The 12,953-nt window shown below is 44.4% G+C and overlaps 1 protein-coding gene across 3 annotated transcripts in view; it reads right to left on the minus strand.

Annotated features, from left to right (window-relative positions):
• LRP8 (LDL receptor related protein 8) overlaps positions 1 to 12,953 on the minus strand; it is a 194,880-nt gene that overhangs the window by 22,440 nt on the left and 159,487 nt on the right. For all 3 annotated transcript variants that reach the window (XM_054834206.1, XM_054834205.1, XM_054834207.1), the window contains 2 exons: positions 6,909 to 7,271; positions 322 to 444 (listed from right to left, as the gene is read on the minus strand). In XM_054834206.1, coding sequence (XP_054690181.1) covers positions 322 to 444; positions 6,909 to 7,271 — 486 coding nt within the window. The remainder of the gene's footprint in view (positions 1 to 321; positions 445 to 6,908; positions 7,272 to 12,953) is intronic.

Consider the following 12,953-nt stretch of genomic DNA (forward strand, 5'->3'; position numbering starts at 1 on the left):
AGTTAGACGAGGCTCATGACAACAAAAAGCCTGACATACAGCTTCAAGAGTGTATCATTAGCAGAAATGGGATGGGATTAAGCAAATGAACATTAAGCCTGAGTATCATGCCAAGGAACTTTTCAAGTCATGCAGTCTGCCTGGTCACCACAATCATCTCTCCCAAGCAACCTCACTGCTACAGTAGCTTAAAACTCTCTACAGGAAGCAGCTTGCCATGGCCCAGGGGAGCAGCACGGGCCTCTTCCCTTTCCAATGGCCACACAGCTCTTGCAGGCTTACACCATGGAGCATAAGGAGTGCAGAGCTGTCTGTACCTACCTTGGACGCAGCCTGCCTCGTCACTGTTGTCAGGACAGTCGTGCACTTTGTCACATTGCTTTGCTCCGTGGATACAGGTCCCATCGCCACACTGGAATTCATCCGGTCTGCAGGTCACCAGAGCTTTAAGACAATACATTCAAGCATTAGCTACGCAGGACTTGAATCTTTTGTGTGGTACCTTTTAGTCACATACCTCTGACACTGCTGGAGTTTTGCACCCTCTGTCAGCAAATGTCACAGAGCATTGGCTACTCCCACCAAACCAACAGAGGCAGCAGCTGCCTCAGCCACTGTCCTCCTGTTCTCCTCTGCCATCCCAGATCACCCCCTACATCCTTGGGAAAAGAGCCCCAAAGCCCATATGAGCAGATCTAGTCAAAACAGAATCAGTGCAGGCAGTAAAGCTTCTTGGGTGAGACTCAAGAAAGCAAGCAGGCAGCAAAACTATCAGCAGTGGAGTCCCTCTGGGGTCTTCAGTTTATGTGAGAGGCCAGGCTGCTTTCCAGCTAGGAGTGCAGAGTCGCACTAGGTAGGCAAAGGCTCTCCTTTACTTCAGAAAAAAATATATTTAACATATATTTCAAAATATGTTCAGATTAAGGGCATGGGCAAGAGGCATGTATTGACTGTCTCTGCCAAAGCCAAAGTAGTCACATTAGGGACGAAGCTAGCAACACAGACACGATCATTTGGGTTACTAAATGCCCATGCGTGAACAGACCACTGGAAGGCAGAAGAGCTCTGCTGCATTGCGGCTTGGTGTTTCTTGGGGTTACAGGCCAAAAACACCTCCACTGTGCCACGCCAGGTTTCAAGCCTGAAGCTCATTTGCCCAGGTCACATTATTACAGACTCAAAACAGATCTGATGAACAGCAAAGTTGGGAAAAAAAAATAAAACAGCTGCACTGACCATATTAAAAGAGGTCATGTTTCCCTCCCAAAAGGTTAGACTAAGTGAGAGACCTCCCTAGCTGGGACCAGACTTGCACTGACAAAGGGTACAGGCACTCGCTAGCCAGCAAAGGGCTGCAGCCTGTAGTTCACTGGCAAAACAGGCTCCTCATTCCTGAGGAGCTAACTTCTGAGGGGACTGTCTTACAGATGTTTTCTTAAAATCCTATTAAGGCAGCGCATCCTGGAGAGCTCTTGATTCTAGCCTTTCCGTCTTGCTGATTGCGTCCTGGTATCATATGACAGAAAATCACTGCCTCTGAATAGCTAGAGGAGGTCAGCACTGATGTTACTACATGGGAGGCAAGAGCTACGTGGCAGACCTTCCTTGACAATTTGACAACCTGGTTCTAATAAAAAAATTACTACTTTCAGATATCCAGGAAGAGCCACAGACATGAAGTGAGCTAGCATTGATACCATAAAGTATTAGTTGCACAAAGGCTTAGCATTATTGGTGATTGCAGGATCTAGATTCATGACTGCCTCACTGAACATAGCTCTAGTGCATCTTCAGCTGGCGAAGGGCACAAGAGACAGGAAAAGCCACAACTGCAGGGCTGCTGGGGGAAGGGAGAGATCCTGCCTTTAGAAATACACAGTATTCACATGAGGAAAGTTTGGAAATAGCACTGCTCCTTGGAGAGGAAAGCCATATGCACTATATTCATAAAAAGCTGCAAAGTGAGAAAAAAACCCCAAGCAATAAACATAGTTATGGGACCAGCTGTGTCGCCACATTTCAGCTAATAAACCCAGGCACAGAAATCGGAAACCCCAGTGGGACATCTGGGACAGCAGCTCCAAAGTAAGCATGTGGGAACTGCTGCTCTAAATAGAGAAAAATGAAGGAGAGGAAGAAACAAAGCTGTGGTCTGGAAGAATCACAGACCACAGATCTGGAAGTTGCACTGAGAGCTCCTGCAAGGGAGGCAGAGGCACTTCTGCTTGAACCGTTCCTGCTGTATACAACCACCTGCCTGCAGAAGCCCTGAGGATGGAGACCACCTTCCTCCTAGGCAAACATGACCTCTGCCAATCTAAAACTTAGCCATTGCAAAGTTTTTCCTACTGTCTGATCAAAAATTCCCTTGCCACATTTATTTCTTGTCTTCATCCCCAACATGGAAAACAGTTTACTTCACCTTTACTGTAGCAACTTCTATATGTAGAGACAGGAAAGGATGGTCCTCCGACTATAAGTATTAAGCCCGCACAGAAGTGTAACGTAATTAAAGCCAATGGCTATCTCCAAGTTCCTGAAGCAGGAACAGGCTCCAGTTTATGAAGTTAATCTGCATGACAACAGCTACAGATTTGGAAGGCAGTTGTTATACAACCTACTAATTGTCTTCAACTGTAATCTTCAAAGCTCTTCTAAAAAGCAGTTATAGCTAGATGCTAAGAACAGAAATGTTTCTAATCCTAAAACAAATTAAAATGAAGGAGAATTTTGCAGGAACTGCAAAGACAATGTTACACAAGCACCACAAGACTGAGAGAAAAATGACAGCACAGCTCTTAGCTCGGTTTCTACAGGGACTGCAAAACACAGATGTGGGACTGTACAACATCACTGCACAAAGCTTTTGCTTCAACAAGAACAGACAGAAGTTTGGAGACCAGGCTTCGTTTCCTGGCTCACTTCTCACTCCAGTAGAGTTGTGGAAGTTCAGACCTTTGAGGAATGGCCCCTCAGCCTCTTAACAGACATCTAAAAAGAGCAGATACAGTAACAACTCTTACTGATCAGAAAGATATTAAAATGCATATACAGCATTTCTATTTTTTGGGGCGGTTTTCAGTAGGAGGAGAGAAAATGCTAAGTTTATACCCGGCCTGGAGAACATAAGTTTGAGGGGAGAGGGCCAGTAACTTTGTTATCCTGAAGCCAGGACACAAACCCATCTCAGCACCACTGGCAGAGCTGACAGCAGGTTCACATCAGGGCCATTCCCAAAGCACAGCAATATCCCAAGAAGAGGGAAGAGCTGTGCTGTTTATTTGCACAAGATGTTCAGAAAATTGCTGTGCTATTTTGGAAGGTTTAAATCAGTGAAATCTCAGCAGTTTTATAGCCATCTCCTCTGCTCTGCAAATCAATTATGAAACAATTTACCAAAGCTCTACTAAATTAACAGGTGCACTCAGACACACTTCCCATTTGCAAATACAGGGCACAAAGCTCTATTGCTCAAATTCAGCAGACATATTCCTGATTCCAAGTCTAAGCCTGTGTTTCTTCTGTCTTCTATTGTTTCTTTTTCCCCCAAAATGAACTTAATCTCAAGAAAACTCCAGCATTTGCTAAATGCATCAATCCCATTTTACAGATGGGGAGACAGAGGCACAAAAGTGTGAGGTGAGGTCTCAGGGAATCTGTTTTCTAGCTGTCTGTTGTAATCATTATTTATTCCTCCCTCCTGGATGCCCTAATGTGAGTTGCAAAGGACATTTTAAAATATAACCATTCCAGATTTGGAGACTATTAAATCTAACCTAACATTCATTTTATAAATATATATACATATCTGAATATATATGCTAGGGAAAAAACCCCAACCACTCAATGTTCTCACAGAGCTTTCCTGAAATGACTCATTCCCTCCTATTTATTTGCTGTCTTGCTGCCAAGACCTGTTCACCAATTGTCACCCTTCATTTCTGCTCTACTTGTTTATCATCCCAAAATGATTATAACAAATGACTGGTGATGGCCACATTTTTTTAAAAAGCATTAGCTCCCATCCCTCTATTTTATACTATGCAACCCCCATACGATTCCCATTTGCAAGAGATGATGTAGTGTTGGTATCTGCAGTTTTAATCAAGTCAAACCTAGTGGTACTTGTGCCATCCCTGTTGCTAAGGGAATGGAGCAGTGTCATACACCTGTAACTCCATCTGCCACGTGACATTGATCTCAAAAAGAATTTCTGGGGGAGAAAAAAAAAGGTCAATCTCTAAACTCTTCAGTCCACCAGATGAACAGTGATGCTGAGTTTCCAGAGCTCTCAAATGTCACTTTTTTACCCCAGGCATGTTCACCCAAGGAAGAGCTGCATTTAGGATGGGGAAGCAAGATTAGTTTTGACTCTGACCCAGTTGACACATCAGCTACACAAGCACTCAAGCGCCACAGGTCCTCTCCGGGCTACTGCCTTAGAGATTGCCCTCCCCATGGTGTAAACAGCAGCAGGCTTATGCACCTCTGTGGCACTGGGGTGACTCGTAGTTTGCACGGGTGTAAAGGACAGAACCAGGCACTCCGTACGGAGAAGCACTGCAGTAGCTAAAACATTGGGCTTTGAATCCCATTGTCTCCTGGCCCACAGGACTGAAAGCAGCAAAAGCAGCTCACATGCTCTTTTCTCCTGGGTCAATAAGCTGCATGTTGTGCTGTACTGAGACTTACTGGGAAAAAAACCTTGGGTGCTAAATCTCCACTAGTCAGAGATATAATTGCCTCAAGTCACTTGTGCCACATTTCCTCCTTCCTCCACTGGTTGTCATCACTGTGTTGTGCTGCAGAGGTGTCCAGCTGTGCCCTCTGCCCCAGGGAGGCTGCCCTTGACATATCTGGATGTGCTACTTGGTGAGGCTGCTCTGTAGCTGAGGGATTGCTGTCAGAGCCATGCTCCTCTTGGGCCTCACATCTCGGCAGTTTGAGCTCAGCTGGATATTGCTGGTGTCTGTCAGATCAAGGAAAGAATTTGGGGAACAGAGCGCTCCCTTTGCCTCAGCAAGGTACATGGGCACAGTACCACTCCTCTCACCCAGCAGAGTGTCAAAGCAAATGGGGCCTGCGAAAGACTTGAAAAAAAATCCTTTCAAGTTGAACAACGGGGATTGAAATTTTAAAGACTTTTCATTGGAAAACACCATGTGTAAGCTGTTCCCCCCTTTTACCACTTGGAAATAGAAGGGACCTCACCTTTCCCTCTCCTGAGTTGTCTAAACTCAGCAATCCTGTCAGGTTGCCATCACTGCAGGGAATGCAACCTGTGGGACAAAGATCAGTTCTGCTGGGAGTCCCCTGCACCAGATACCAGTTCTTCATCTGTGTTGGCAATGTGGGCCTAGCCACTGCCCCCTGATTTGGAGGGGATACAAGTGTAGGATTGTCTGCAGGAGGTCTCAGAATTAAAACAGGCACCAAATAACACAGGCTGTCCCAGCTAGCAGTGCACATCTCCAACGGACACGCTCCTGTCTGGCTTTCTTACAGTCACTTCATACTGAGATGGATGCCAGGAACCAGCTTTGTCTCTTGACTCCACTGTTCTTGTGACACTTTAGACACTGGAAGTACTGCCTGGGTACCTGCTGCCCAAGAGCTCTGTCAGCTTCTGTATCACCTTCTTGAAGATGATGGAAAAGACATCCTACCTAATCCATCCCTACTCGGAAGGGAGTTGACAGCGATGATATCCTCGTACCCAGCCGTCAAAGCTACTCTCTTCCTAACAAAACTTACTTGGCTTCTCCTACTCTGCTCTCACCTCTTTTTTAAAAGAGTCCTTGGCTCTTTTAAAGACACAGCAGTCCCAGTGTTTCCTGTGGCTCATCCACCTGCTCTCCTGCAGTGTAAACAGTGGTGTCCAGGACTTCCTACACCCTCCTCCTCTTGCTAAAGAAGCCACTGAATTTACATCTACCTCTCTCTGCCTGGGAGAGAGGAGCCTGATCCCCTGCTCCTTGAAGGGCTCTCCCATGCAGCTGCTCTGAGCTCACCAGCCTGGACTCAGTGTTGCCATGGATATGAAAAGATGGTGCTGGCAAAAATGGTAAATTTTCTTAGGTACCTTTGCAAAAATGTCTGGTTTCTGCAGCTGGTTGCTGCCTTCCTCCCCAGAGGTGGCCCAGTGTCAGAGCTGCTAAATATATACAGCTATGTAAATATTTTATTTTATTTCAATCTTGTGATTATGAATATTTTAGCAAAACATTTTGCTCATATTTTCTTGTCTCTCTCTCTCTCCCTCCTCAGGTAAGTGACCAGCTTGAACAGTTTAGTGGCTAAAAATGGATGAAACATGCAAAATACCATGCACACCAACAACTCGCCATATTAAATGCATAAAGCCAGCAGAAAAGAAATCCATTATTTATTAGCTCTGTGCCTTTATCAAGCCAAGCTCAAAGTGCATTTCAAACTAGATTCTTCAGAGGTGCTGCTCTTGACTGGCTTGTTCAGTATACTCTAACTTCAGAGGCAGAAAATTAATTATTTTTTTTCTGCTGATCATATATTCCCTTTAGCATTGTGGCTTCTAACCTCCAGGCTGTGACTCCACCATGCAGCCTGAGGGCTTTGAACATTTTTCCCATTTTCCATTCCTTGTCTTTCTAGTGAAACAGATCTCTTCTGAGGCACAGAACCATCCAACAGCTCTTGCACCTCCTCTCTGAATCCTCAAGGAAAAAGCATAAAAGGAGTCTGGAATATATGTGACCCTGCTGGGTTGCACACCCAGCCATGCCATTAGGGACACAAACGCTCCTTGTCAGGCACACAGTTGCCACACAGACATCAAAGACTTGCCTTAAAACACAGCTCACAGCAGCCTTCTGGCCCCTCTCCCCCACAAAGGAGAGCCCTCAGCCCTTCCCTACCCCTCAGACACTCACGGCAATCCTGCTCATCAGACTTGTCCTTGCAGTCTTCATCCCCGTCACACTTCCAGTTCAGGTGGATGCATTCACCATTGCCGCACTGGAACTCATGAGCTGCACAGGTGTTGAGGGCCTTAGCATCGTAGCCACACTTCTCTATGGACTCGTCCGACTGATCCTCACAGTCCGGCTGGTTATCGCAGACCCACAGTTCTGGGATGCACACGCTGTTGTTACACTGGAACTCATTGGGGTTGCAGGTCAGAGGGGAGCATTTTCTTTCATCACTGCCATCCCCGCAGTCATTGTCACCGTCACACACAAAGATGATGGAGATGCATGACTTGTTACTGCACTGGAACTCATTGGGAGAACAGGCTTGGGAATAAAAACAAACAGGTGAGCTGTGAGGTCTCCAACCTACCCCTCACTACTGTGCCAGCTTTAGCACATTAGGAATGTCTGAGACAGGGAGAGGGCGAGGGCACAAAAGCATTATCTTGGCTGTCCTAACCCAAAACATTTTTCCCAACGGTAAACTACATGGCAAGGAGCAAGTGAAGACACAGTGGTCATCTCCCCAGCTGTGCTATAGGATGCATCCTCTATGGGCCATGGGCAGCCCTGAAGAAGAAGGGGTAACAGGGCTGTGAGAATTGCATGTAAGAAAAGCAGGGGGCCATCTGCAGTGCTGCCCTGGTGTTGGGGCAAGAGCAGCCAGGCAAGCCCCAGTGTATGGGGTGACAGCACAGAAAGAGTAGGGAGATAGCAGGGTGTGCTGGAGGTCTGCTGGCACACGGTGGTGGACTCACACAGCGCTTTGCTTTGCTCTGCGCTGACATTACCAGCTTCCTGACTTTCACAAGCACAGAATCAGGTTTCAGGATTTCACAGTGTGCCTGGTTTTGGACATATTAAGTGGGATGTGTAGGGTAAATATTTAGTGAGTCGAGCATCAATTTAGCTGCAATCTGCCAGTAAGGCCCTTTACAACACACTGAATGCCTTCCCTGGAAATCACAACTCAACATTAACATACAAATGAGGCGTTTGTCAGATAGGAAGCTGAGTGGAGTACTCTCCTCTGCAAGCCTAATGGACAGCTGAACCAGAGAAGCCTGCTCAAATTAAACTTTCAGGTACTCCAACAATGTGCAGGTCACAGTCACTTTATTTCATCAAGGCATGGGGGAACCAAAACCCTGGAAGAAATTCTCCATAAACACTTTTAGTTAGTTACTTAAAAAAGAATTCTGCTTCTGCAGTTTCAGTTATCTGAAGGAAAGTTATGGTTTTGGTAAATTAGAAGTACAATAAACATACAAATAAATTACTTTTTTTTTTTTTTTTACATTGCAATTGGAAGTCTTTTTGTCTTCAGAAGCAGAACTATTTACTGCCATATCTGCAGAGCCCCTGTGATAAACCACACAGTTCAGATGGTACCCATCGCTGCAATGGCACGTGCATCTGGAAAGCAGGAGAATCTCTGTTAAGGAGTTGTCATATCCCAGCTTTCAGCCAATGACAGTAACCCTGTGGTATTCCACTGAAATATTATGTCTGTTTTAAACCTGGTAACGAAACTCTATTTATCTAGCAATTAAGAACATATTCACTTGTACATGGATACTTATTTACATTCTAGCTTGCAAACTTGCTGGGGTCTGTCTGATAAACTAAGCAGCCTGTAGTTTTACATCAGAGCATGACAATACATATACTTCTCCTCTCCTGCCCTGTGCTCTGCCCCATTTAGTCCCAGATTTTCCACACGTTATTGTGTCTACCACAGTAGCAATCTGCCTAATTAGAAGAAAAAGAGGTTTGCCTTCCTTGGTGCAATACTATCATGCACTGGCTATGACCCAAGCTCCTTCCAACAGGGATAAATGTTAAAGAGAACCTCAGCTGCACACTGCTCTGTGCCTAACTTGACATCAATAATTAAATGCAACAGAGTGTGGTCACCAGAGCAGCCCCTAGCAAAGACATCAAAGTATCATCTGGTCCAAGCGGGTTGCTCAGTCTCCTTCTGTACTTGGTAGAGTATTTTGCATAGAGAGACGTCCTCAACAGGCAACTCCTGCCACCTACTTTGGGATAAGAACTGTCCCTTGGAGGGGCTAACATTTATCCTCTCCAGAGGGACCTGAGATGAGACAACTAATATTAGGAGATGAATCCCTCTTATAAGGGGCCTGAAATATGAGCACAGTCTGGTGGAGAAGCATCTAAAAAAACTCTTTTACATGGCAGAAATGAGACCATTTAAATGCTCCGGTTTTCACTCAAATTCTGCTCTTTTTCTTCCATGAGCATACTTTTGTATCCTTATCCCATAACTAGAAATAAAATAATCTGTTAACTGTACTGATCAGTACACAGCTGTATAACCTAACAGTCTCTTCGGATGATGCGCAATACGGAACTGCCAAGTGGAAATTTAAAGCAATAGTTGTAGTCTTACCAATCTATCTAAAAAAGGAAGTGAGAAATATGAATATTTCCAAGGCTAGGTACAGTTTCTGTAACAGATCAAGGCTGAGAAGAAATTGCTTTTCTGGCATTATTTTGATGAATCTCAGAAACAGATCAGTGAACAAAATGTTGCGTAGTCCTTTGATCCCTAATTTTTGGGGAAGGTTGTGATGATTTGCACACTCCAAATGTGCATTAATTTCCTTTCCCCGAACTGTAATGAGCCCATCTTTTTTTCCCTTGTTGTTTTCCTGGTCTCCCACCTCCACCCCTCCTTCTGTCTGTACGCATTTCCCTTCAGAAATCTGCTGCATTGGCAAATTAGCAACCGATAAACATATGCGTGGGATACAGACAATGGAAGTTTGCACAAAAGCTCCTCCTCTGCACCTATAAATCCCAGTACAGATATAAAATTACTGATAATCGCAACCAGAAAATAGAAGCAGTTCAGCTTTTATAACCTCTCACGAGGACTTTTTCAGTGAAGCTTGTGAATTACGAGCTAGAAAAATTGCATGGTCATGATTATTTTATTTCTTTTTAAAAATTAAATTTAGTGCGATGACAGCACTAGAGACTACAAGTTCTCCCTCCACTGAACAAGCACAGCAGTTGGGCTGTTGCTAACTCCCCCTTCTCACCATGGCAGTCCTTACGTGGGGATCAATCTCTGCAACTCACTCACGCAGCCAAAGCCAGGGGCAGTAGCACCAGCACTGACAAGGCATCATCTGCCCTGGGACAAAGCTTAGGAGGCAGAAGAGCAGCACTTCGTGCTCTGGTCTTCCTGCCGGCAATTACAGCAGCCTTATGCTGCTAGGACAACCAGTAAGACTGATGGGCTGCTACCAGTGTGCCATGACAAGGAGGCTGCTGGACAGCAACCAGAGCTGTCACAGGGGCCACCGCAGTGCACGCGCTGGCAGCCAGTGGCAGTGCCGAATGGGAGCACATGGTCCCTTGCTACAGAAGGCTGCTCTATGCACCTCCTCGTGAACTCAAAAAATAAAAATGCCCTTTTCTTCATTTATGGACCTAATGACCATCTTCAGGCCAGCTCAAATGGGACAGTTCCTTCTGGGTCACACGTGCCTCCAGCAGAGACCTCCATCCTCGTGTGCAGCCGGCTCTCCTGCTGGCCATGGGAAGGCAGATAACGTCCCAATTCCTCTCACCCTTCCATTATCCTCTCTGACAGCTACAATCTGCAGGTCATGCCAGGATAAAGCAAAGTCTGCGGCTTCCAGCCACTCAAGGACTTGCTCTGGCACAAACAGGCAACAGAGGAGAAAAGCTGCTTACAATCCCTCTGTACCTAGGCAAGAGCCAACACGCTCATGCTCTTCAGGGTCCCGGCTGCATGGTTTGGTGCTGGTTTGACAAACCTAATAAAAAGCAGCACTACAAATTATTTTACATAGCACCTGGAGAGATGAGAATGGGGAAGTGAAATTCCAGGGACAGTTTACTTTACATCTCCTTTCATAAATCTGTCATTGTACCTAGGTAGTCCCATCACTACAGCATTTCACTGCCTCCAGAGCATTTCAATGGAAAATGTGCGAATAGTAATTACACAATCACTGAGGTATTTTTTCTTTGACTTGAGCAATTTGTTTGCATTCTCTGATTTTGCTACCTGTCCTATGGTAAGCTTATTCATGTAAAACAAAGGAAACAAGTATTAGCTTGCTTTCCTTAGTGCCAAAGAAATTATTAAATGTCATACTCTAAGGTGCAAAACCTACTACAAATATGAAGTGATCCCAGTAGAAATCTTGGAAATGTTTGTCAAGAAGTGTTTAACCAACAGGCTTCAAAGCAGTAAACAAGCATAATTACAAAAGCAGTTTTGTAGAGCATTGTAATCCGTTAAGGTTCTTCACAGTTTTAGGAAGCAAAATAATCACATCTAAATGATAGTGTACATGTGCTTTGGCCTATAGACAATATATACCAGAGGTGTTCTGCGTTAATTTCTGCCTTGTACTATATGCCAATACATAGAGCACAACTGTCACAGTTTTTGCCTCACAGTGTCCAGCTGCAGTCTCGTCACATCTCTTGAGGAGAGTGGAGCAGAAGCAGTCTTTGGATAGAGGAAGTTAAAAAAAAGAGAGATTGCAGTTGTGGAGTTAAGTGTTTCAGTACTGGCTAGTTCTTTTTTGCCTGGAGCCAGGATTTAACCACAGGCTTTAGTGAATAGTCTGGTGCAGCGGGGACAATCTTAGCTCAGGCGCTGCACCAAAAAATTAACATAATTCTACTACATGCTTTTTAAGTGCTTATAGAGAAAAGTAGAACACTCTAAAGATACAGGGCACTCCTTGAGAACTGTAATTTCAAAAAAATATATATATTTGTACATAGCAATATTTCTACAATGGACATGTCTACCAAGCATGGATCCTCAAATCTGGATAAAACTCAAAATATGAAATAAACAAGCTATCCATCATTAATAGGAGCTGGGAATTACGTACAATGGACTGTAACTGCTGCCATTGTTAATCTTTAATTAAAGATTTTCTAGCTTTTCAGCAAGAGTCAGATATTTAATTCATCTCTCTCCTCCAAAAAAGTCAGTTCCACTTGAAATTACATGAATGGCTTAAAGAAAGATAATTATTTGGTAAAATTTGTGGTAACGTGGATAACAGCAATTACTGAAGCTGAAGACAAGAAAATAAGATGAATTATTGCATTGCATTTTTCTGACACTCTCCCCAAAGCAAATTAAAAAAAGCATGGCTCAAAATTTGTTTGCTTAGATCTGATAACGGATCTTCTAAAGAAGGCAAAGGATGATTTGTGCATACTAACGTTTGCATTGGGGAAGCAGAGTTCTGCTGTTCATTTATCACCACTTCAACACTGGCAGGAGAGGCTGGTGGACTTCAGAACCTCTCCTAAGCTGTGAGGTTTAGGATCTGAGCTCCACATGGCTGCAGGAGTGGAATGCCTGGGGCTCCATCTGCCCAGGTATTCTGAGCAAAGTGCAAACCCAGCTACTACAGCCCACATAAATTAATCTCTGAGCTGGACCATGCATAAGGAGGTGACAGAGTCCAGACAGGCTAAATTAAGTTGGAACTCCCAGGCCAGTTATCAATGCTGCCATCATGTTAGTTTTATTTAACTAGTATTTATTTTCAGGCTTAATTGTATCTAAATTATTTGGTTTTGTCTGCAGACAATTGGTGTGCTTACCAAATATCTGAATATTTCATACAGATCTTCGGTCAAATGCCAGTCATTAAAGCACGGATTCATGCCTAGAAGGACAAGTTTCCCACAGAAAGCTGCCCTCCAGGAAGGGCAGCAAAAGAGATGGAAGTAAATGAAGATGACCTTGAAGCGCATTGCTCTGAAAAAATGACAGGCCTCCCATGGAGGGAATAATGCAGCTGAATTGCAGTCTCACTACTAACGGTGGTTGTTGCTATGGTGATTGATACCGAAAAGCCTATATAGACGAAGACTGCTGAAGGAATAGTAATTCCTGATATTGTTCAAATCACTAATGTAGCTAAGGAGCCATCTCACGCACTCTTGCAAATTAATATTTGCATGTGC

Source organism: Grus americana, chromosome 8, assembly GCF_028858705.1.
Source record: "Grus americana isolate bGruAme1 chromosome 8, bGruAme1.mat, whole genome shotgun sequence".
Lineage (NCBI taxonomy): Eukaryota > Metazoa > Chordata > Aves > Gruiformes > Gruidae > Grus > Grus americana.